The 25,907-nt window shown below is 40.3% G+C and overlaps 1 protein-coding gene across 5 annotated transcripts in view; it reads left to right on the top strand.

Annotated features, from left to right (window-relative positions):
- The window catches only part of AFF2 (ALF transcription elongation factor 2), a 577,381-nt gene that overhangs the window by 288,854 nt on the left and 262,620 nt on the right, over positions 1-25,907 (top strand). For 2 of the 5 annotated variants that reach the window (XM_055438072.2, XM_055438073.2), the window contains exon 4: positions 5,448-5,543. The exons of the other annotated variants lie outside the window; for them this stretch is intronic. In XM_055438072.2, the coding sequence (XP_055294047.2) occupies positions 5,448-5,543 (96 nt within the window). The remainder of the gene's footprint in view (positions 1-5,447; positions 5,544-25,907) is intronic. 5 annotated transcript variants of the gene reach the window in all.

A 25,907-nucleotide genomic window follows, 5' to 3' on the forward strand; every position in this document is an offset into this window, starting at 1 on the left:
ACATATTTCACTGTGATCCTGTGGTTCTGCATAAAGCCTTTGTGATTCACATGCAGAGACAAAGGTATCAAGAAAACTTATGTTGGCAGGAAAGTAGGCTGTTCCTCACGAACTCCTGCTCACCCTTCAAGACCTAGCTGAAATGACACTTGAAAGGAAGTCTCCCTTGATCCTTGACTTGCTGGTATCCTCACAAACTACTTACCACGCGTTATAGGTGTCACTTGTGTGTGTTGCTTTTTTTTTTTTTTTGCCACACCACATAGTATGTGGAACCTTAGTTTCTCAAGAGGGATCAAACCTGTGCCCACTGCAGTGGAAATACAGAGTTTTAACCACTGAAACACCACAGAAGTCCCAGGTGCCACTTTTTGGAATTGCCTATCTTGTTTATTGCTGTATCTTAAGGCCAAGTGTAGTTCCTGATTCACAGAAGAAGGTTTATATATATATATATATATATATATATATATATATATATATATATATATATATAATTTTAGTAATTTTTGAATATACATTAAGTCCACTAAAACTCTATGAAGGATGCAAATACAACCTTGAGCATATATGCCAAAAATCAATCTGTTAGCTCAGAGAGCCAGGGAAAGGGACACAGTTTGAACCTTTATATATAAGACATGAACTATAAAGCATGAAGTTGAAGGGTTTTGGTTTTCTATTTGCCTTTCACAGCCCAGGGTCACATCCCAAATATTTCTGCCTGGGAATATTTTGTTGTTTGCAGGGTTTTTGTTGTTGTTGTTGTTGTTTTCTTGCTGTTACTTTTATCAACAACCAATACTTTATTATGATGCTAAACTGAGTTATATTAGATCAGCTAGAAATCTTTTAGGCTTTCAAATCATGGACATTACATATTCAAAACAGGACCTAATGTTTCAGAGCTTCATATTCTACTATAATTATATGGTTCAATGCAAGTGATTATATCTCTTCTTCAGTAACGGGCTGAAAAGTTTTGGTTTGCTGGTTCCCTCATAATTTACTGCCTAGGTATAATAGGCCAGTCTTGCGGAAAAAAAGATGATAAATGATGTTGGCTAGGATTCATAGATTTATTAAATTTCTATCAAACAGTGCAACAAAAAAAATCTGCTTAAGTTAGAAATGGGCTCAAATTTTTTAATCAAAATTCATGAGTCCTGATGCTTGGTTCAGTAGGTCCAAGGAAGGCTTGAATTGAAGACTGATTAAAGAAAATAAAAGGCTTATTTGAAGTAATTTTTCAATGACGGCTTTTAATTGGATGTTAAATCAAATTCTTATCTGCCTTTGTGCAGATAGCACATTATATAAAATACAGTTAGTGCCACTACCACTGTAACGGATACACTGAATAACAATTTACTTCTCGCTTTACACTGAGGGGGAGAAGGGCTGCAGTTGTCAGCCTGTCAGAAATTAAGTATGTAAATTAATGCTTAAGTGTATGAATATGAATATGATTTACAAGAGGCTTAGAGTGCTGTTGGGGGGAAGTCCTGAGGTTTCTCTTTTCCCTTCAAGGTTAACAAGTGCTTGGTGACCTTTATGGACTGTGCCTGCGGGCATGGGTGTGCCCACGTGTGCACTTGGCCACCTAGCTTTGGCCGCGAGCTGAAATTCTCCCGAAGAGCAAATCCTGGACTCATTCCAAAACGTCCCTTTCTGCCATCCATGAATGTCAGCCCATAAAGCAATTTCATTAGCATTTCCTCATTTTCCAGTCTAAGCAGTGAGTGGGGCCTAATAGTATGGGCCCCCATCCATCCTTTGCAGAGGATGGGTGCTGTGCCTGGGAGAGGGAGGGGGCTTGGGAGGGGGGTCAGGGAGCATCCCAGTCAGCAAACAGGGTCTACTTGGGACCCTGTTTGGAGACAGCGGTGGACGTTTCTGGGAAAGCGCATTTCCCATTGGAGGCTGGTGGTGGGGGAGGGGAGAACAAATGCCTCTTTCACCGTTGACTGAGATCTGGGCAGTTTGCAACAGTTAATGGAACTTTCCTAAGTGCTGAGTTTAACTCCCAGGATAGCGTTTACAAGTGGAGGGAATGGAGTTTGCATAGACCGGTTTTCTTATATACATTTTTAATGGTAGATCTTTAGTAGACAGCTCATTAATTTCATGATTCTTTATTGCCAAGAATAATATCCTTTAGGCTTGGGAAAAGTTTCTCCCATTTTTGTTCTAATTTTCAGAGGAACTGTAAAAGCTGTGCTTCATAGAATTTTAAAAGGGGAAACCCCAGCCCAAAGTTCAGCCACAAATACATCTTCATTTTCCTGTTCTCCTAAATAGAATTGCATGTGTATTGGCCTTCCATGTTTGAGATTATGCACAAAGTAATCATTCTGCTGCTTGAAAATTGTTCAAGGTAGTGAAATTTATGTTGCTTGACAAGTCTGTTTTTATTGCATATTTTGTTGACCTTTTTTGAGAGTAGACTTTAGTTTAATTGCAGATTTTAATTTCATTAATAATTATACTGACATCTGTTCCACAATCCTTGAGCACCTACTTTGGGCAGGCTAGTTACTTTATAAAACCTGGAGCGTCTGAGGAATGGCCCAAGACCACATGGGTGGGAGTGACCAAGCTGGCACTGCGACCCCACTTGCCATGAACCCAGACCCAATGCTCTACAACCCCATGCAGCACACTTTCCTTCCTCATTTTCTCACAGTGTCTACAAGGTAGCTGGCATTGAAGCCCGTTTTACAGATGAGAAAACTGATGCTTGAGAAGGTTAAGTGATTAAGAGTGTAGCAATTAATATACTGATATGGAATCTGAGCCAAAATCTTTTTGTTTCCTCCTTTCACTCCTGTCACCTCGCCTTCTTACATTGTGGGCACTTTCTTCACCACAGTGCTGGATCTCACACCTCTAATATTCATTCAGAGTGATCCCTTCTGTTATCTCATCTTTCTCGATTCTCTTTTTTGAGGGGAGAACATTTCCCACCCTTTTTTCGAGAACTCTTTCCTTGACATTGTATGTTGCTTGTTCTCATCTCCCCTTCCCATCTGTCATCCAGGGTCTTTCTTTGCCCCAGCCTGGGGGATCATTTCAGTGTTTTGACCATGAGCAAACTCAGCCATAAGATTTATTCATTCCCAGTGTGTCAATTCTCTTAACCAGGTAGTTGACCTGTGCCATCTCTCCCAGACTCCCTTCTTGCACTTCCAGTTGTCTTCTGCTTGTACCAGATTAGGATTTAAATCTGGGTTGTACAAAGTATCACATTGGGAAGGGCAATGGACATCTCTAAGTCATACTTTTCCCAGTTGCAAACTAGAAATAATGAGTGCCTCATAGAGGTTTTGCAACAATAAAAATGAGATAATGGAGGTAGAGGACTGAGCCCAGTACCTTGCACACAATAAGCACTTAGCAAATGGTAACTGTTTTTTCTGTTTCTGTCTGTTTCTGTTATTAGCTCTCACTATTAGGCCACATGTCACAACCTGCCTTGTTATTCTTTTATTTGTTTATTTATTTAATTGAAATATTGTTGATTTATTATATTGTGTTAGTTTCAATGTACAGCAAAGTGATTCAGTTATACTATATGTGTGTGTCTATATATATATATATGTATGTGAATATATATGTATGTGTGTCTATATATATATATATGTATGTGAATATATATGTATGTGAATGTGTGTGTATATATATAGACACACACATTCACATACATATATATTTTTTTCAGATTCTTAATGTCCGTGTCTCATCTCTCTGAGAGACTTGAGCAACTTGAACTGGAGATATCTGTATATCAATCTGCCCCCATAAAGCAGCATACCCTTGACTCCTCTTTTGATGGCAAGCATTTACAGGATTAATTTTCATTCTATGAACCGAGTATAACAATTTATGCATATTTCCCAATTCTCAAGTGTTTACAGATCATAATTGAAAGTACATAAAGATATCATGTTTACAGCACAGACAGGTTTAATATTCTGCGCTAGCACTGTTGCCTAATATTTCAAGGAAACAGCCAGATTCTGTACAGAACTGCTAGTCTCACCAACATTTTTGATGTAGTTACCGACTTGCTTTGGTCACATGTGGCCAGTTCACAGTGCTGGATTTGAAGTGCTGTGCAGCTAATAAATTAGCTGGATAGCCATTTGGTTCCTTTCCCCCATCCTGTTATGGTTGTTCCGTCGCCCAGTCATGTCCGACTCTTCTGAACAGCTAATTCATTAACTGCATTGTGATATATGTAAGAGCGAGATCTTTCCCTCTATGCTCTCAGGGTATTTGTCAAATAAAATTGCCCCGGGAATGTGAGAGTGTGATACTGAGATTCCTAGACTCATGGTGCATTTCTGCACAGCTCTAATATGCCCTACTGACCATGGCAGACAGTGTGTGGCCAGGTCAGCTTTCCTCTAGGAGAAGGCACATTAGAGCATGAGAAGTTACTGAGCCAGCTCTGGGATACAGCGTGTGTGACTTGAGCATCATTGTGTATGTGGGTACCAGTGGACACAGAAGCTTCTGAATACAGAAGCCACCATCTTGTTTTAGGTGGCCACATGTCTAAATAATTGTGACATAGACAGCCCTCACCTTCTTAACGAGGCCTCTTGGATTCTGCCATGACCTGTTTGTTCACTCTCCAGGTCCTACTTTTCTCACTCCTTCTTCTTCACTAATTCATAGCCGCCTTCCAAATACAACAGAGCCAATGAGTTATTATATGGACTTTGTGAGTTCTAGCCTTTATCCATTGCTAGACTGTGCATCGATCTCCATATGTCCAGTACTCAGTATGATTCCTTGGACCAACGATGAGCTTTCTCAGTGTTTATAGGTAGAAGGAAGAGAGTAGGGGAAAGGGGTAGAGTGAAGAAGGCAGGCTGAAGGGGGCAATTGAGTCAAACCACTGGGGGATCAAATGACTCGTTTAACAACTATGGAGTTTGCACATCTAGTTTTATTCCTGAATAGCATCCCAATTAAAAAAAGAAACTGTATTTCAAGGGAGAGAATGTCATGGTCACATTAGTATTGAACGAGCCAAAGCCCGCCCCTGATTTAATTATGCTATGTGAAAATTTAAACAGTGATGTAAGGACATAGCCCTTTTGGGGCATTTGCTGTTTTTTAATTTAACCTCTGTGGCAACTAAAACCATCTCTTCAATAAGGCAACATTATCTGGTGAAGACCCTAATGACCATTGGCAAAAATTCCTGTTTTTCTTTTAATGGCAGAGAAGAAAAGTAGTGTGTTACTTGCACAGATATGTTTCTAATTATAGTTTTTGCATTATACCATTTTAATTGTCTTCTTAAATGCAGGATTTGACATTCTGCCAAGAACTTCTCAATGATTTCTTCATTAAGAAGAGGATTTGTAGACATCGACTCCATTTCTTAAAAACTGTACCTTTTAACAACATTCAAATCCCCTCTCTCCTCCCAGAGTCCCGTCGCAGCCGATGCTTCTCCTTTCCCAGGACACCTCACCCCCTGTGCCCAGATGCAAAGGCCAGAGTCGGGAGCGCTTGAGCAGTCATTAGTAAGGCTCACTTCTTCTTTTTCAGCGCTAAGACCTGGGGGGTGATGTGGTGCCATAGCTGTTGGTCTGTGGGGGATGAAATAGGATGAAATTAAACTCTACCAGAATCATTCAAGTCCACAGTTTTATAATATGCATAATCTTCTTTTTTTCCTTGTCTGGAAGTCATGAAACATGTCCTTTATTTCTTGTTTTACAAAAATAACTGCCCCGAGTGTTGATAATGCTAGTTTAAATTCTTCAAAAGAATCCAAGAATTGTAACTGCTCTGAGAGTTCTGTGGCTATTTTTAAGTTTGTGTTTTGACTCAGAAAATTATACACTGTGGGGTAAATTGTATGCACAATTATATATTGCTGGAGGAAACTTTTGAGTCAATAACCTAAATGGACTTAGGAAGCCACCTCCCAGTCGCAGGGCCCAGCTGATTTTGTCACATATGCATCTGGTGTTATATGCTGTGGCACATCTTTATTTATCTCATTAGTCTGACATTTTTTCTTTCTGTGATAGCTTTTCTGATTTCTTTGGTTGGCAAAGCATCAACATTGGTCTTTTGAGAGAAGACAGTGCTGTGTATGTTTTGGTTTCCTGGAGTGCCGATGGTTTACCAGGTGGCAGAGGTCCCCTTGTCGTTGTTGATTATGACTTGGATAGCTAGTGGATGGAGAAGGCAATGGCAAGCCACTCCAGTACTATTGCCTAGAAAATCCCATGGATGGAGGACCCTGGTAGGCTGCAGTCCATGGGGTCGCTAAAGGTCGGACACGACTGAGTGACTTCACTTTCACTTTTCACTTTCACACATTGGAGAAGGAAATGGCAACCCACTCCAGTGTTCTTGCCTGGAGAATCCCAGGGACGGGGGAGCCTGGTGGGCTGCCGTCTATGGGGTCACACAGAGTCGGACACGACTGAAGTGACTTAGCAGCAGCAGCAGCTAGTGGACTCTGAGGGTCTATACAATGCCCTGAACTGAAAATTTTTTTCCTAGATCGCTGACACCATGTTGACAGTTTGCTCTAAATTCCATGGAAGCCATTCCTACCTGGTCTGCCACTTCAGACTTTCAAATATCTTTCACACTCTTTCTGGAGAAGTCATCATCTTCCAATCTTCCTAAATGTTAGCTAAAATGTACATAATGTGAACTCCAAAATGGCCCCGTATTTTACCAAATGCTTTTTTTTTTCTTTCTTTTGCACCTGAAGGAACAATGTGATACGGGCCTTCTGTTTCTGGTCAAGATCTTCCCTTTCAATCAATCAGGGTTGCGATCAAGAGTAGACCAGGAAAGCAGAAAGCACAGCTGTAAGCTTCCAAAATCACTGGACCTAGTCAACTGATCTTCCAAATCCTGTAAAAGAGAACTAATGTACAATACACATTGATTATACGAGCCCTCATTATCCTACATATAATATGCCATACACACTAGCAGCCATACCATTAAGACTTTTTTATCTCTATTAATCTTATAAGCTAACTTTAATAAGCATTAATTCAACATTTAATTACCAATAATTGTGCTTGGCTTCTTAGAGTCCTAAGGAAATTTGGGGAATTGATTTAGCTTTCCAGATCTCTAAAACGTATTTTTTCTTTTCTGGGAAATGAGAGCTGGTATCTGGGTTTTTTTTTCTTTATAAATCTCCCTGTAGCAAAGACCATCAGGATCATGCCCTTGACCTGAGAATTGCCCTCATATGTATACCCGTTCTTTAGAAATAGCCATTGTAAAATCAAAACCCCTGGAGATCTCGGAAGGAGTTTCATTGTAGCATTCTCGGGACCAGAATATTCTTGATCTTATTTTCTGGGTTTTAAACCTCTCCTACCCCTCAAGGTAACACCCTAAAAAATTGAGGTTTATCTCTGAAGCGACTGAAAATCACAAAATATCAATTGTTGTGGTGGTGGGAAAAGGAGGGAAAAAAGGGCAGGGGAGGGGGAGAAGATTTATTTGTTTGCCTTGAGAATCCAAGGGCTGTTTATGGGCTCCTTGTATGGATTCAAACATCTGACATTTCTTGATGCCAACTAATGGAATGAGTCAACTTTGACCCTTCTTTCTGCTCTGCCCCTCCCCCATTTCCTTTCCCAGAACCAGTAGGATCGAGTCCTGTTAGAAAATCTATTCAGCCTTAGTGTATTGGTTATCATTGTTGAGGGAATCATTAGCCAATTGTTGAAGCGGTTGTGTAAAAGTGCTTAAAAGTGGTAACTTCTCATGAGTAAAGGCCCTGTTGTTTCCTACTGAGAAACTGTTCAATTTAAATGTAACATTAAGGAATACAGGAGGAATAATATGTTAACCCCTGTCCCCCCTCACCCTAGAAATCATAATCTATTTGGAGGGCTAAGAGAAATATACAAAGAATTATGATGAAGTAAGTAATAGGGCTGTCCCCATAGCATCTTTATGGGCTATGGCTAAATCCGATGAAGACATGGACATGCTGATTTGGTTCAAGCTTTTAGATGGGGTTTTTCATGTTGATTGTAGTGGTGATTACGTTTTTGCAGTTGTCAGAGCAAGTTGAGTTGAGGGGATAGATTAATATTTGAAACTTCCTGATCGCTTTCCATCTTGGAATCAGGTTCTCGTTTTAGCTGCACTCACACCAGAAACTCTTATGTTCAATCACTTCTTTCCATGTTATATATTTACTCCTGTATTGCTCATGACTGAAACTACTTTTTTCACTTCTATTTGGAAATCATTGTGATGCTGAGGCAGTTCAAGGCTTAATCTTGTCTGTGCTTAATTATGATATTTAGTTACAGAAAAACATTTCTGTTTTTCCCAATCTATGTTAATCAGAGCCTTGGGTCTGACCTCCCAGCTGTGGATCCCAGGGTATTTGTTCCTTAACAAAATAGCTGAGCGGTTCCTGTTCAAGTTACACTAAATCACAAACTGATGGGGGTGACACCTTCTACAGTGAGCTGGAATTGCATGTTGTTTAATTTTTGACTCTATGGGCCAAATTTCTTGACAGAAAACATAAAAGACAGAAGAGGTCATTGCACATCTGCAGATAGTCTGAAGTAAGATCACAATACCACAGTGACAGCATCTTATTTTTTAGGCAAAGGAAGTATTTAGAATTTTCTAACAACAGTATCCAAAACATGTAAGCATTGTTAAAAATATCATATAGTGAAATGTCCATGTATATATTTATATTCATGGGTATATGTTTATGTAAAATAATACTTATATATATTATTAATTATATAGATATCAATTATTATATTGGTGATTATATATAAAATATTATATATTATTAATTTATATTTTATAAATAATATATAATATCATACTCTTTGTGACCCCATGGACTGTAGCCTGCCACGCTCTTCTGTCCGTGGAATTCTCCAGGCAAGAGTACTGGAGTGGATTGCCATTTCTTTCTCCAGGGGATCTTCCTGACCCAGGGGTCAAACTTGGGTCTCCTTCATTGTAGGTAAATTCTTTACCATCTGAGCCACAAGGGAAGCTCACATAGTGTATGTGTGTGTATATATACATAGCTCACATAGTGTGTGTGTATGGATGTATATATCCATCTCTCTGTCCGCTTCTGTCTACCAAGCCATTTTATGGGACATTTCTTAAATTTTGCTTGGAATTCCAAAATACTTTCCCTGAAACAAACATGCCTTTGGTCATCTGAGCCCTTTGTTCCTTCAAGCAAAATTAGTAAAGCAAAACAGCTGAAGTTGGAATATTGACTCAACGTAAGGTTTATGATTAGTGATTATTTAAAAGTTTGAGGTACTGGGGTTGACAAAATATTGAAAGAGTGGGCCTGTATCAGTGAGGAGCAGTGTAAGAGGATTAGAATACGTTAGGCTTTGGAGTATAACAGCCTGCATTTACATCCAGGGGCTGTGTCATACTCCTGTGGGCAAGATACTTAATTGCCCTGAGTCTCATTTTTATTATCTGTAAAATGGGGATAATAATAGCACCTACCTTAGAGGATCAGTAAGGATTACACAGAATAAACCTTGTGAAGTACTTAGCACAAAAGGTTAGCTGTGTTTTATATGGTTTATATAACATACCATATGGTTTATATGGTTTTATACACCATTCAAATAGAGATGCCTTGACCAAAGAACAGAGCTGACTAAAGTTGGCAGACAGCAAGAACAGTTAGATGAGTACAGTAAATGCCTCTCCTCATTGTGCCATGTATCTTGAACTGGGATCGCGTATGAAAGAGTTACCTATGTTTGCCTCTTAGCTGGTGAAGTGTGAGTCTTTGGAGTTTGATGCCTTTGGGATGTTAACATTTCATGTGATAGTGGTTATTTGTGTCCTTTATAATTACTAAAGAACTATTGGAAATAAAAAAGAAAACAATAAAAAATTGACTTATTTCCCTATGTTATCTTGATATTAGTGAATCTGAGTACTTACTCACCATGTCTGAATAGTATTCAAACCTGCCTGGGGACAGTGACTGAAAGTATAATTTTGAATTTTAAATATAAAATCAGTGAAACAAATGTTCTGTGGTGAAAGCTTCCTCGCTTTCTGGCTGATTAGATCTTGTGACAGCTTTGCACGATGTCTGTTCTTGGAAGTTACAGTTTTGGAAAGCAAGTAGCATATATGAAACTGATGCTAGGTGCTTAGTCGCTCAGTTGTGTCCAACTTTTTGCGACACCATGGACAGTAGCCCAACAGTCCATGGGATTTTCCAGGCAAGAATATTGAAGTGGGTTACCATTCCCTTCTCCAGGGGATCTTCCTGACCCAGCGATTGAACTCACGTCTCCTGTGTCTCCTGCACTGGCAGGCAGATTCTTTATCACTGAGCCACCTGGGGTGCCCCCCTATGTGAAACTGAGATACTAAATATAAGGAATGAACTCAATGTCTCATCATTCCATTTGACCCACTGACCCTGGTCACAGTGAATGTTCAGAAATGTCAGGGAGCCATTGCCTGAGTACACAGTGTTCAATGAAAGGATCTGAAGACTTGAGTTCTTGTCCTCCAAAAGGGAAGGATATTAGGAAGAAATCCAACTGTAGAAGTCTATCCCCTCCAATTCCATTCTGCATACATAGGGAATTTTATTCTATGACAATATTGCCTCAGGATATAACTTTTTGGTGTGGTCATTACTATATTCAGTTATTTAAGCAAAAAATTTTAAACCATTTTATTGACACATTGAAAGCAGTCCATATTTAATGTATACAACTTGATGAGTTTAGGGCTTAGTATATACCCATGGAACCATCACAGCAATCTATGCCATAAACATTTCCATCACTTCCCAGTTTCCTCCTGTCCTGTTCCTCTAAAAACAATTTACGCATCCTATTTTTTCCTTTCAAATTTAATTTTATCTCAGCTTTAGTGAGGTATGACATATAAAAATATGAGAAATTTAAAGTGTATATTCATCACAATCATTTGATGTCCATATTTATTTTGAAAAGACTCCCACCATCAAGTCAATTAACACATTCATACCTCAAATATTTATCTCTGTGGTTTTCTATTTTTTGGTGAGAAAGTTCTATTCTCTTAGCAAATCTCAGTGATATAGTAGTGTTATCAACTGTAGTCACCATGTTTTACATTAGATCCTCACACCTTATTCACCTTAATAGCTGAAAGTTTGTGCCCTTTTGCGTCTCCCTATTGCCCCAGCCCCAGCCCCTGACAACCACTCTTTTATTCTGTTTTTCATGAGTTTGACTTTTTATCGTTCAGATTCCACATATAAGCAATACTGTGTGGTATTTGTCTTTCTTTGTCTTATTTCACTTAGCATCATGCTGTCAAAGTCCATCAATGTTGTCACAAATGGCAGGATTTCTTTCTTTCTCATGACTGAATAGTACTCCATTATAGATATAGATATGCATGCATGGTAAGTCACTTCAGTGGTGTCCAACTCTTGGAGACCCTCTGGACTTTAGCCCACCAGGCTCCTCTGTCCATGGGGATTTTCCAGGCAAGAATACTGGAGTGGATTGCCATGCCCTCCTCTAGGGGATCTTCCCAACCCAGGCACTGAGCCCAGATCTCCTGCATTGCAGGTTGAGTTACCAGGGAACTGTCTGAGTTACCAGGGAAGCCCCCTGTATATATAATATGCATGTAACACACACACACATATATATACATACCTATATGTGTGAGCATATATGCATGCATGGGCTTCCCTGGTGGATTTCTGAGTCATGAAGATCCCCTGGAGAAGGGAATGGCAATCCACACCAGTATTCTTGCCTGGAGAATCCCATGAACAGAGGATCCTAGTGGGCTAGAGTCCATGGGGTCACAAAGAATTGAACATGACTGAGCGACTAACACTTTCTCTTTTTCATATGCATGTATATGTAATACACATGTAATATATACATATTGGGGATTCCCAAGTGGCTCAATGGTAAAGAATCAGTCTGCCAATGCAAGGAGACACAGGAAACCCAGGTTCAATCCCTGGGTAGCAAAGATCTCCTAGAAGAAGAAATAGCAGCTCACTACAATGTCCTTGCCTGGAGAATCTCATGGACTGAGGACGCTGGCAGGCTATAGTCCATAGGGTCGCAAAGAGTTGGAAATGACTGAACGACTAAGCACACACACACACAGATATTTAAATTTTAGAGCAGCATACATGCAACATTAATTAGAAAACAATATATTAATATGTAGATTCGGGCTTCCCAAGTGGTGCTAGTGGCAAGGAATCCACCTGCTAATGCAGGAGACACAAGAGATGCAGGTTTGATACCTGGGATGGGAAGATCCTTTGGAGAAGGGAATGGCAGTCCACTCCAGTATTCTTGTCTGAAGAATTCCATGGCAGAGGAGCCTGGCAGGCTGCATTCCATGAGGCCACAAAGAGTTAGACATGGCTAAGCACATATATACATTACTATGTCATGCTCCTAACATGGTTGTTTTTAGTCCCTCAGTCATGTCCAACACTTTGCGACCCCATGGACTATATATAGCCTGCTAGGCTCCTCTGTCCATGGGATCCTCCAGGCAAGAACACTGAAATGGGTAGCCATTCCCTTCCTTCTCAAGGGGATCTTCCACACCCAGGGACTGAACCCAAGTCTCCTGCTTCGGGTTTCCATTATTCAGCATTGTAAATAGAACTTCAGCAAGCAGTATTATGCAGGCCTGGCTTTTTTTCCTAGAGGAAAAAATTCTAGAAGTGGAATTCTTGAATCAAGGATTAGGAACATTTTTATTGCTGAGTGGACTGCAAGGAGATCCAACCAGTCCATCCTAAAGGAAATCAGTCCTGGATATTCATTGGAAGAACTGATGCTGAAGCTGAAACTCCAGTACTTTGGCCAGCTGATGCAAAGAACAGACTCATTGGAAAAGACCCTGATGCTGGGAGGGATTCGGGGCAGGAGGAGAAGGGAACGACAGAGGGTGAGATGGTTGGATGGCATCACCAACTCAATGGACATGAGTTTGAGTAAACTCCAGGAGTTGGTGATGGACAGGGAGGCCTGGTGTACGGCAGCCTGTGGGGTTGCAAAGATTCGGACATGACTGAGTGACTGAACTGAACTGAACTGACTGAATATTCCATTGTACATATAGACACCACATATTTTTTATCCATTCATCTGTCAATGGGAATTTAGGTTTGCTTCCATGTCTTAGCTCTTGTAGATAGCGCTGCTGTGAACATTGGGGTACATGTATCTTTTTGAATTAGAGTTTTCTCAGTATATATGCTCAGGAGTGGTATTGCTGGGTCATATGGTAGCTGTGTTTATAGGTTTTTAAAGCCAAAGATAGAGAAGTTCTATACAGTTAGCAAAAACAAGACCAGGAGCTGACTGTGGCTCAAATCATGAACTCCTTATTGCCAAATTCAGACTTAAATTGAAGAAAGTAGGGAAAACCACTAGACCATTCAGATATGACCTAAATCAAATCCCTTATGATTATACAGTGGAAGTGAGAAATAGATTTAAGGGACTAGATCTGATAGATAGAGTGCCTGATGAACTATGGATGGAGGTTCATGACATTGTACAGGAGACAGGAACAAAGACCATCCCCATGGAAAAGAAATGCAAAAAAGCAAAATGGCTGTCTGAGGAGGCCTTACAAATAGCTGTGAAAAGAAGAGAAGCGAAAAGCAAAGGAGAAAAGGAAAGATATAAGCATCTGAATGCAGAGTTCCAAAGAATAGCAAGGAGAGATAAGAAAGCCTTCCTCAGCAATCAATACAACGAAATAGAGGAAAACAACAGAATAGGAAAGACAAGAGATTTCTTCAAGAAAATTAGAGATATCAAGGGAACATTTATGCAAAGATGGGATCGATAAAGAACAGAAATAGTATGGATCTAACAGAAGCAGAAGATATTAAGAACAGGTGCCAAGAATACACAGAAGAACTATACAAAAAAGATCTTCACGACCAAGATAATCATGATGGTGTGATCACTGACATCCTGGAATATGAAGTCAAGTGGGCCTTAGAGAGCATCACTATGAACAAAGCTAGTGGAGGTGATGGAATTCCAATTGAGCTTTTTCAAATCGATGATTCTGTGAAAGTGCTGCACTAAATATGCCAGCAAATTTGGAAAACTAAGCAGTGGCCACAGGACTGGAAAAGGTCAGTCTTCATTCCAATCCCAAAGAATGGCAATGCCAAAGAATGCTCAAACTACCTCACAATTGCACTCATCTCACATGCTAGTAAAGTCATGCTCAAAATTCTCCAAGCCATACAGCAATACATGAACCATGAACTTCCAGATGTTCAAGCTGGTTTTAGAAAAGGCAGAGGAACCAGAGATCAAATTGCCAACATCTGCTGGATCATGGAAAAAGCAAGACAGTTCCAGAAAAACATCTATTTCTGCTTTATTGACTATGCCAAAGCCTTTGACTGTGGGGATCATAACAAACTGTGGAAAATTCTGAAAGAGATGGGAATCATAGACCACCTGAAGTGCCTCTCGAGAAGCCTGTATGCAGGTCAGGAAGCAGCAGTTAGAACTGGACATGGAACAACAGACTGGTTCCAAATAGGAAAAGGAGTACGTCAAGGCTGTATATTGTCACCTTGTTTATTTAACTTATATGCAGAGTACATCATGAGGAACGCTGGGCTGGAAGAAGCACAAGCTGAAATCAAGATTGCCGGGAGAAATATCAATAACCTCAGATATGCAGATGACACCACCCTTATGGCAGAAAGTGAAGAGGAACTAAGAAGCCTCTTGATGAAAGTGAAAAAGGAGAGTGAAAAGTTTGGCTTGAAGCTCAATATTCAGAAAACTAAGATCATGGCATCTGGTCCCATCACTTCATGGGAAATAAATGGGGAAACAGTGGAAACATTGTCAGACTTTATTTTGGGGGGCTCCCAAATCACTGCGGATTCTGATTGCAGCCCTGAAATTAAAAGATGCTTACTCCTTGGAAGGAAAGTTATGACCAACCTTGATAGCATATTGAAAAGCAGAGACATTACTTTGCCATCCAAGGTCCGTCTAGTCAAGGCTATGGTTTTTCCAATGGTCATGTATGGATGTGAGAGTTGGACTGTGAAGAAAGCTGAGTGCCGAAGAATTGATGCTTTTGAACTATGGTGCTGGATAAGACTCTTGAGAGTCCCTTGGACTGCAAGGAGATCCAACCAGTCCATTCTAAAGGAGATCAGTCCTGGCTGTTCATTGGAAGGACTGATGCTAAAGCTGAAGCTCCAATACTTTGGCCACCTCATGGGAAGAGTTGACTCACTGGAAAAGACTCTGATGCTGGCAGGGATTGGGGGCAGGAGGAGAAGGGGATGACAGAGAATGAGATGGCTGGATGGCATCACTGACTCGATGGACATGAGTTTGAGTGAACCCCGGGAGTTGGTGATGGACAGGGAGGCCTGGCATGCTGCGATTCATGGGGTCGCAAAGAGTCGGACACGACTGAGCGACTGAACTGAACTGAACTGAAGGCACCTTCATACTGTTTTCCCAGCTCCCAGGGGGACTCTGCAGTAAAGAACCTGCCTGCGATGCAGGAGCTACAGGAGATGTGGGTCCAATCCCTGGGTCAGGAAGATCCCTTAGAGAAGGAAATGGCCACCCACTCCAGTATTCTTGCCTGGAGAATCCCCATGAACAGTGGAGCCTATAGACTAGGCTATAGTCCTTAGTGTTATAAAGAGTCAGAGACGACTGAAGCAACTTAGCACATAGGCACACATACTTAGTGGCTGTACCAATTTACATTCCCACCAACAGTATAGGAAGGTTCCCTTTTCTCCACCCCCACTCCAGCATTTGTTATTTGCAGACTTTGAGCATCACCTGGAAAGTTTTGCTCTTTTGACGATTTAAAGATATCAGGAGTTTCTAAATGTTTATTCCAAAATATTTTCCCTTACTTCTCTGTTAGCTATTACTGATGCATTGGGAGATGTTCCAGTGTATAAGGCTGAATCTTTGCCATTCAGGAAGCTTTGTGGGCAGGTTGTCGCTCAAAAATAGGAACACCCTATCCTTTTTTATTCTTGCCACTTGAGCCTAGGCCCAGGCAGTGATTCAGCCCCTGCTGCCAGGGAAGGAGGGTATGTCTGGGTAGAAGGGTATGTCCTGGGTACGTTCTGCATTTTCAGTGCTATTCTAGATAGTCCCACAGAAAGCAGAACAGTTGTTTGCCTTGTTTCCCTTGGTGTCACTGGATGTGGATCCTGGAAATGTCAGACAGCTGGTTTGTCATGTGAAGGGAGCCCTTCCAGAAAGGTACATTTCTGTGGAAGAGTCTTTGTCTTGGCTCATGTGATCCTTGAAGAGATTTACAAAATTATAACCCATTCTCTTTCAGGAACTTTCAAAAGTTTTCATACTGGACTTAATTATTTGCATGACTTTATGGGTTCTGGGGCCCATTTTATCTCTTTTGAACTATGACCAAAAGCCACATTGAAACCCAAAGCAGAAAGAATGAAGGATTTTGGCTGCTCAAGAAATATTATGAACGGAGTTCAAGGATTGTTACTGAGATAAGAAGGAATGAACACAGCGTGACAATAAGGGTGCAATGTGTTTAGAGAAGCAATGTGGTTCTGAAAGTGGCATTTTCTGCCATCGTTCTTAGCTGACATTATTGTAATCACAGAATGCAGCATGCACAGTGTTGATTCCAAATCACAGAAGGGGAGATCAACGGTGGAGACATTTTTCATTATGGTTTGAGGAAGGATCATTACGTTGTCCTACAGATAGTTTTGTTCAAGAAAATGCCCCCCCAATCCTCCCTATATCCATCATAAATAGATTCCAATCGCTTCAGGGACATTGATCCTCGGTCTCACTTCACTTCTCTTACGTCTTGTGATTATGACAAACCCAAGCCACACTCTGTCTTGGATGAGAAATCATTGTCCCACGAAGTGAATCCAGTAATTTCAATTCTCAGGCGCCTCATGAAAGAACTCGTGAAGCAGCTGACAAATGCAAGCTGCAGAGCTCCCCTGTGTTTCTGAAAGAGGATTTCTTGACGTCAGTGCTTTGAGCCACAGGTAGAGAGCAGAGAGGGTGGAAAATTCACCCGAAAAGAGGTTATTTGTTTTTCTAACCAAACAATCTGCCCCAAAGCCAATTTTACCCTTTGCATAACAATAAATAGCGTATTAAAGGTAAAAAACAAAACATGGAAACTAGGCCGTTTTTTCTTCATTCCAATGCACAATAGTTGGAATTTTCATCTTTTTGAAAAAGTAACTCACACCCAAGCTGAGACCTACCTAATATGCCAGGTTTAATAACCAAACTAGGACCTCCCCAAGCCAGGGTTTAGAATGAAAACAGTGAGACACCTCTTGAAGACTGGGAGGCAGCCTTGAATGGAGCTGCTTCAAAAGCCAAAGTGGAGTTCTGATGGGCCTTCTCTGAAAGAATTCTAATTCCCACCACTATTACCTAATTACAGAAAGCAGCATAAAGAGTGAATCAGAAATGTCACATTTCTTCCTTCTTTTCTGACGGAATTCATAAACATTTCCTCTGGCTTTCAACAGACTCTCTCATTGTGTCCTCAGGGAGAAATATGGCCTTCAGTCATTGTCACCTATCAACAGGGAGAGAGGCTTTAAGTGCCAACTGAATACTCACGGCTGGAAGGACTCTATGAATTACCACATAATGACAGGGCCGGCTGTTAGTATTGTTGAAAAGAAGCAAAATCCTTGAAAAGAAATTGGAAATTTTCTGTGTGTCAAAGAGTAAAATACTCTGATGTGTAGAGTATACCTTGAGAGCTTATATCCTTCACCAACTTGAATGAACACTTACAGCATTTTCAAAGTGCCTCACGCAATGCACCATTGGTGAGTTTGTCAATACAGTAAATAGCATATGCAGCTCTTATTAAAGTTTGAAATCATGTCTTCCAAATATAAATATGCAGGCTTTTTCAATATACCTATATTAAGCTGAGACATAGTGCCAAGCCTACAATTATAGAACTTAAGATCCTCTATTTGCCAAGCGAAGATTTCGGTGTAACTCTTCTGCTTCTGGCTATTTCCACGTTTCTTCCTCCATCCACGCAGACTTAGAAGAAAAATGTAAAACATAGTCTTATATTTGAATAACATTGTGTGTTCTGGCCTCTGTTACTTGATCTGAAAACAGCTTTATATCTCCCTGCCCCTTCCTGGATTTGTGATGATAACCCAGAGCAATGTTATGGACAAAAGTGTGGGTGGTACCTGCTCTGTTCCCTCTTGTATCCTCAGGGTCAAGCCCATAACAGGTGCCCATAAGAAATTTAAAAAAAATGTTTTATTGCTCTTGTACTTTCAAATAAATTGGCTTTGATTGTTTTCTAAAATCACAGAAATAAATATTTCCTAAGGGGAAAAAAAGTGTGGGTGGTTACAGCTTCAACCACCTTTGAAATGTTTAGCTATTTGGAAACATTTAGGGATTGCAGTATTTTTTTTTTTAACTTTTTAGTTTGTATTAGAGTACAGCCAGTTAACAATGTTGTGATAACTTCAGGTGAACAACAAATGGAGTCAGCCAAACATATGTATGTATCCATTCTCCCCCAAACTCCCCTTGCATCCAGGTTGCCACATAACATTGAGCAGTGTTCCTGATACTGTACAGCAGGTCCTTGTTAGTTATCCATTTTAAATAGAGCAGTGTATACATATCCATCCAAACTCCTTAACTGTCCCTTCCCCCTGGCAACTGTAAGTTTGTTCTCTAAGTCTGTAAGTCTTTTTCTGTTTTGTAAATTCGTTTGTACCATTTCTTTTTAGAGTCCACATATAAGGGATGCCATATAATATTTCTCCTTCTCTGTATTATTTTTTAAAATATTTTAGACTATCAATATTTTTTGGTATTTTGCTGTTTGAAGAAAAAGTCATCATACTCATAACTTAGTCCTCTGTATCTATATTAGGTGGAGATGGGGACACAGAGTTATACATAAATTGAGTGATTGTGACTGTACACCCTTCAACTGTTTGTCAAAATCAAGTCCCAATGCCTCTTCCATTATTTCCTCAAGTGAAAGAATTCATTCTTGCTATTTCCAGTTCCGTTCAAGCCCTGATGTTAGTTCAGCTTCCTGTGATTCACTGACTCTCTAAACTCATTCATTGATTTCTTCCACACGTGTTTATGGAGCCCTAATTCTATGCCAGGCTCTGTGCTGTGTGCTGGGAACATCCCAGTGAACACAGCAGATACTGTCACTGTCTTCATGGAGCGGGAACAAAACCTGGATCTTCCATTGTGTTTGCCCCAGTGCCCAGCGTAGTATCTGCTGCACAGGAGAACTTAGCTGTGTTTGATGAATAGATGACAAACAGTTGAATGAATTAGTATATGACTGAGAAAGTGAGTGATATTGTTTTCTGCAAGTTTAGACTTCAATAGCTCCTGGCACCTTTCTCTGCCAATTATGAACCTCATTGTACAGTTTAGCATATCATGGTGCCACTTAGGCATGAGCTGTTGAAGAGTCAGGAAAGCAACTTTCTCTGTGTAAAGAAAAGGGTTCATCCTGAACCCTAATTGGCTGGTTCTCATGTCAGCATCTTCTGCATCTCCCAGCCCTTTGGGAGCCCCTTTTTACTCTGGCTGCCAGGAAACAGCTCCTCCTTTTTGAGCCCCTGGAGTGAGTATCCGGACTTTTGTAGAAAGAATGTGGGTTACTTAATCCTGATCTAAGCTCACCATCTATATTTGTTCTGTTTTTTTGATGTCATTCTATTATGTTTATCTTCTCAAACATCTTCACATTTTGTGACAGAACAAGACTGAACTTGTAAAATATCACATAGAACTGCATGTGACATGAAGTCATTGATCTTCACAGCCCAGGCTGATGAAGCTTTTCTCGATGGCTTACTTCTTGAACTCTGAACGTGTTTTGCTGAAACACTATATTTTCAAATAAATGTACCATGTACAATCAAAACAACAGATATTAATTTTCAAAAATCTTCTGGGGTATTGAGAACCTTAAAGCATTTTACAGGCTAAATGTACCTAGATTTGCCTGTATTCTCCTGGTAAAAATTTTCTAGTACTTGGTACTGTGGTGGGCAATCAAAAACTGTTTGCTGAATTGAATTATACTGCATATTTTCAGTTCAGTTCAGTGACTCAGTCATGTCTGGCTCTTTGCGATCCCATAGACTACAGCATGCCAGGCCTCCCTGTCCATCACCAACTCCCAGAGTTAACTCAAACTCATGCCCATTGAGTCGGTGATGCCATCCAACCATCTCATACTCTGTCGTCCCCTTCTCCTCCTGCCTTCAATCTTTCCCAGCATCAGGGTCTTTTCAAATGAGTCAGTTCTTCATATCAGGTGGCCAAAGTATTGGAGTTTCAGCTTCAACATCAATCCTTCCAATGACAATTCAGGACTGATTTCCTTTAGGATGGATGGTTGGATCTCCTTGCAGTCCAAGGGATTCTCAAGAGTCTTCTCCAACACCACAGTTCAAAAGCATCAAGTTTTGGTGCTCAGTTTTCTTTATAGTCCAACTCTCACATCCACACATGACCACTGGAAAAACCTTAGCCTTGACTAGACGACCCTTTGTTGGCAAAGTGATGTCTCTGCTTTTTAATATGCTCTCTAGGTTGGTCATAACTGTTCTTCTAAGGAATAAGAGTCTTTTTAATTCATGGCTTCAGTCACCATCTGCACTGATTTTGGAGCCCCCCAAAATTACATCTGCCACTGTTTCCACTGTTTCCCCATCTGTTTGCAGTGAAGTGATTTGACCTGATGCCATGATCTCAGTTTTCTGAATGTTGAGTTTTAAGCCAACTTTTTCACTCTCCTCTTTCACTTTCATCAAGAGGCTCTTTAGTTCTTCATTCTCTGCCATGAGGGTGGTGTCATCTGCATATCTGAGGTTATTGACACTTCACCCAGCAATCTTGATTCCAGCTTGTGCTTCATCCAGCCCAGTATTTCTCATGATGTACTCTGCATATAACTTAAATGCAGGGTGATAATATACAACCTTGACATGCTCCTTTGGAACCAGTCTGTTGTTCCATGTCCAGTTCTAACTGTTGCTTCCTGACCTGCATACAGGTTTCTCAAGAGGCAGGTCAGGTGGTCTGGTATTCCCATCGCTATCAGAATTTTCCACAGTTTGTTGTAATCCACATAGTCAAAGGCTTTGCCATCATCATCCATAGGACAGAAATATATATTTTTCTGGAACTCTCTTGCTTTTTTGATGATCCAGTTGATGTTGGCAGTTTGATCTCTGGTTCCTCTGCCTTTTCTAAAACCAGCTTGAACATCTAGAAGTTCATGGTTCACATATTGTTGAAGCCTTGCTTAGAGAATTTTAAGCATTACTTTGCTAGCCTGTGAGATGAGTGCAATTGTGCAGTAGTTTGAGCATTCTTTCGCATTGCCTTTCTTTGGGATTGGAATGAAAACTGACCTTTTGCAGTCCTGTGGCCTCTGCTGAGTTTTTCAAATTTGTTGGCCTGTTGGGTGCAGCACTTCCACAGCATCATCTTTTAGTATTTGAAATAGCTCAACAGGAATTCCATCACCCCCACTAGCTTTGTTTGTAGTGACGCTTTCTAAGGCCTACTAGACTTCACACTTCAGGATGTTTCGCTCTAGGTGAGTGATCATACTGTCATGATTATCTGGTTCATTAGGATATTTTTTGTACAGTTCTTCTGTGTACTTTTGCCACCTCTTCTTAATATCTTCTGCTTCTATTAGATCTATACCATTTCTCTCCTTTATTGTGCCCATATTTGCATGAAATATTCCCTTGGTATCTCTAATTTTCTTGAGGAAATCTCTAGTCTTTCCCATTCTATTGTTTTCCTCTATTTCTTTGCACTGATCACTGAGGAAGGCTTCCTTATCTCTCCTTGCTCTTCTTTGGAATTCAGCATTCAAATGGGTATATCCTTCCTTTTCTCCTTTGCCTTTAATTTCTCTTCTTTTCTCGGCTATTTGTAAGGCCTCCTCAGACAGCCATTTTGCCTTTTTGCATTTATTTTTCTTGGGGATGGTCTTAATCCCTGCCTCCTATTCAATGTCACAAACCTCTGTCCATAGTGCTTCAGGCATTCTATCAGATCTAGTCCCTTAAATCTATTTCTTACTTCCACCGTATAATCGTAAGAGATTTGATTTAGGTCATAACTGAATGGTCTAGTGGTTTTGCCTAATTTCTTCAATTTAAGTCTGAATTTGGCAATAAGGAGTTCATGGTCTGACCCACAGTCAGCTCCCAGTCTTGATTTTGCTGACTGTATAGAGCTTCTCCATTTTGGCTGCAAAGAATATAATCAGTCTGATTTCAGTGTTGACCATTTGGTGAGGTCCATGTGTAGAGACTTCTCTTGTGTTGTTGGAAGAGGGTGTTTGCTATGACCAGTGCGTTCTCTTGGCAAAACTTTATTAGCCTTTGGCCTGCTTCATTCTGTGCTCCAAGGCCAAATTTGCCTGTTACTCCAGGTGTTTCTTGACTTCCTACTTTTGCATTCCAGTCCCCTATAATGAAAAGGACATCTTTTTTGGGTGTTAGTTCTAGAAGGTCTTGTAGGTCTTCATAAAACCGTTCAACTTCAGCTTCTTCAGCATTACTGGTAGGGGCATAGACTTGGATTACTGTAATATTGAATGGTTTGCCTTGGAAATGAACAGAGATCATGCTGTCGTTTTTGAGATTGCTTCCAAGTATTGCATTTCAGACTCTTTTGTTGACTATGATGGCTACTCCATTTCTTCTAAGGGATTCCTGCCCACAGTAGTAGATATAATGGTCATCTGAGTTAAATTCACCCATTCCAGTCCATTTTAGTTCGCTGATTCCTAAAATGTCAATGTTCACTCTTGCCATCTCCTGTTTGACCACTTCCAATTTGCCTTGATTCATGGACCTAACATTCCAGGTTCCTATGCAATATTGCTCTTTGCAGCATCGAACTTTGCTTACATCACCAGTCACATCCACAGCTGGGTGTTGTTTTTGCTTTGGCTCTGTCTCTTCATTTTTTTTTGGAGTTATTTCTCCACTGGTCTCCAGTAGCATATTGGGCACCTACCAGTTGACTCACTGGAAAAGAGTCTGATGCTGGGAGGGATTGGGGGTGGGAGGAGACGGGGACGACAGAGAATGAGATGGAAGGATGGCATCACCGACTCGATGGACATGAGTTTGAGTGAACTCCGGGATTTGGTGATGGACAGGGAGGCCTGGCGTGCTGTGATTCATGGGGTCACAAAGAGTCGGACACGACTGAGCGACTGAACTGAACTGAACCAACCTGAGGAGTTCATGTTTCAGTGTCCTATCTTTTTGCATTTTCATACTGCTCATGGGGTTCTCAAGGCAAGAATACTGAAGTGATTTTCCATTCCCTTCTCCAGTGGACCACTTTTTGTCAGAACTCTCCACCATGACCCATTTGTCTTGGGTGGCTCTACATGGCCTGGCTCATAGTTTCACTGAGTTAGATAGAGCTGTGGTCCATGTGGTTAGATTGTTTAGTTTTCTGTGATTGTGGTTTTCAGTCTGCCCTCTGATGGAGAAGGATAAGATGCTTACTAAAACTGCATGTTTTACCTCCTGGGATTTTCTAGGGAAGTAAAACCCAAACCCCAAATCCTGGTCTCTGAGATAAGTGTAGAACATGTTCATAGAGGGTTAAAATTCAAGTCTGTCACTGAATCCAATAACTGGTGTTTTTTTATGATTGTTTTTGTTTAGTTGCTCTGTCATGTCCCACTCTTTGTGACCCCATGGACTGTAGCCTGCCAGGCTTCTCTGTCCATGGGATTTCCCAGGCAAGAATGCTGGAGTGGGTTGCCATTTGCTTCTCCAGGGGATCTTCCTGACACTGGGTTCGACCTGAGTCTTTTGTGTCTCCTACATTGCCAGGCAGATTCTTTACCACTGAGCCATGAGGGAAGTCCTTCTTTTATGATGTCACACCCCAAATGGTTTCTAATTTGAATGAATGAGAAGACCTTATGACAGGTCTAATTTGGTCTCTTCTACTTCTTTTCACTTGATTATGTTTATGAAAGAGCAAAGCAGGAAATTACTAACAGAAATTGAGGATGAATGCAGTGATGCTCAGGTTCTGGATCTCCAGATACATCGCTTTGATACCCAAGTGATTAATTTTAATTTTTAACATCCTGTCTATAGTGATGCCAGTTAGAAGCATAGCATGCAAGGTGTCACCCAATAAAGGGATAAACTAACAACCAGAAGGTTTTCCTTGGAGTGGAGGGAGTAATTAGAGCAATAACTTTTAAAGTCTTCATTTCAGAAAAGTTCTTGCTTTAATATTCAAATAATAATTGCATTAGTCTATAGATTAGTCAGCTGAAATCTTAAATCCTTTGGCAAAGGCTTAATGAAAATTGTCATAACGATGCCAAAAAGAAGTCTTATGGTTGCCTGTTAAATACTAAAGGAACTCCCCATTGTTGTGATAAAATACAGATGTGGCTTATAAGGAAAGTTGCATAGTGAGCAGAAATAGAATATATAATTAGAACAAAGAGGGCTTAAATCAAATTAATCTTCATCTGACAGGAACAGTTACATTTACATCACTGAGTGCAAAGTCATAGCCAAAATTGAAATTAGAAACAGATAATTATGATAAGAGACGACACTTATGCTGACTTTTCTCATGCATAATTGGAAAGCATACAAAATGCATTGCTTGTTCTAATTAGAATTAGCATTAAAAGATGCCAGTTTTGATGAATTCTGGGTTTTGCCATAAAATAAGTTGTTTAAATAATTGAACTCTGGACATGTGGATTTATTTGCCTGTTTGTTCAAGATCAGAACAGAAAGTGAGTTCAAGAATACAGCCTTAATAATAGCAGTGATAAGAATTATGCTCATTTTTTTCTGTCGATGGCTTAGTATAATTTTGCTGACTTTGTTTTGTTTCTTTTTGTGAGAATCTGCTTTTATTTTTAAAATCTGCCTTTCATGTCCTTTTGCAAAGTCTCTTTTTGTATGTGTACCTACATACACACATGCATTATAAAAACTAAGGGTCCAGCCATTCATTTGGCATGTACAAAAAGTGTGACAGTTTCAGAAATGCAGATGTCAAAAGATCTTGTGATACAGTCCTGTTATTTCATCTTGAAGTTCAAATTTGCTATTTCTGAATGACTGTACTGAAAAGGAAATTTTGCTTCCCATTGACAAAGCCTTTTGAAACAGTTGTTCCTGAATTCCTCACTGGAATCAGTCTCTTGACTGAGTGACATTTCCAGTGATCCTGGCAGTTGAGAGAAGCGGGGTGAGGTGCTGACCCAAGTTCTGGGGCTTCTGAGTTATTGCTCTACTACTCTGTATTCTTTGCTTTTCTCAATCTCTTGTCCTGTTTCTCTCCTCTTGTTTTCTTTTTTCTTCTCGCCTTTTCCTTCTTCCAAGAAGAAGCTTCCAGTCTCTTCAGTAGTGGCGGTAGGTTTAACTGCCTACCTAGATCTCCAAGGCTCCTTAGGGGTAATTTCATTCTTTTCCATTAGATTCACTCTATTATACTGTGGTGCATGTTACTGTGGATTGTGAAATGCCTGACACCATCTTTGTTAGAAATGTATCGGTTCTGGCAAGAGAGGTGGACCCAGACGCACCAAAGGAAAATTTTTCCAAAGTCCCTTACTTCCTTATTCTGAGTAAAGAGTTTTATCTCTGCATAAACAAAGTATACCTTAGTTGCTTTCCGAAAGTAGATGGATTGGGGTTTATAAAACCCCTTTTTGCATAGCATCAGAGTTCTGTCTAGAGTAACATTGAATGCCTTACCATCTCGGGCCCTTTATAATGTTGC

The sequence above is a fragment of the Moschus berezovskii genome, chromosome X, assembly GCF_049115385.1.
Source record: "Moschus berezovskii isolate FMDL1 chromosome X, NW_MosBer_1.0, whole genome shotgun sequence".
Lineage (NCBI taxonomy): Eukaryota > Metazoa > Chordata > Mammalia > Artiodactyla > Moschidae > Moschus > Moschus berezovskii.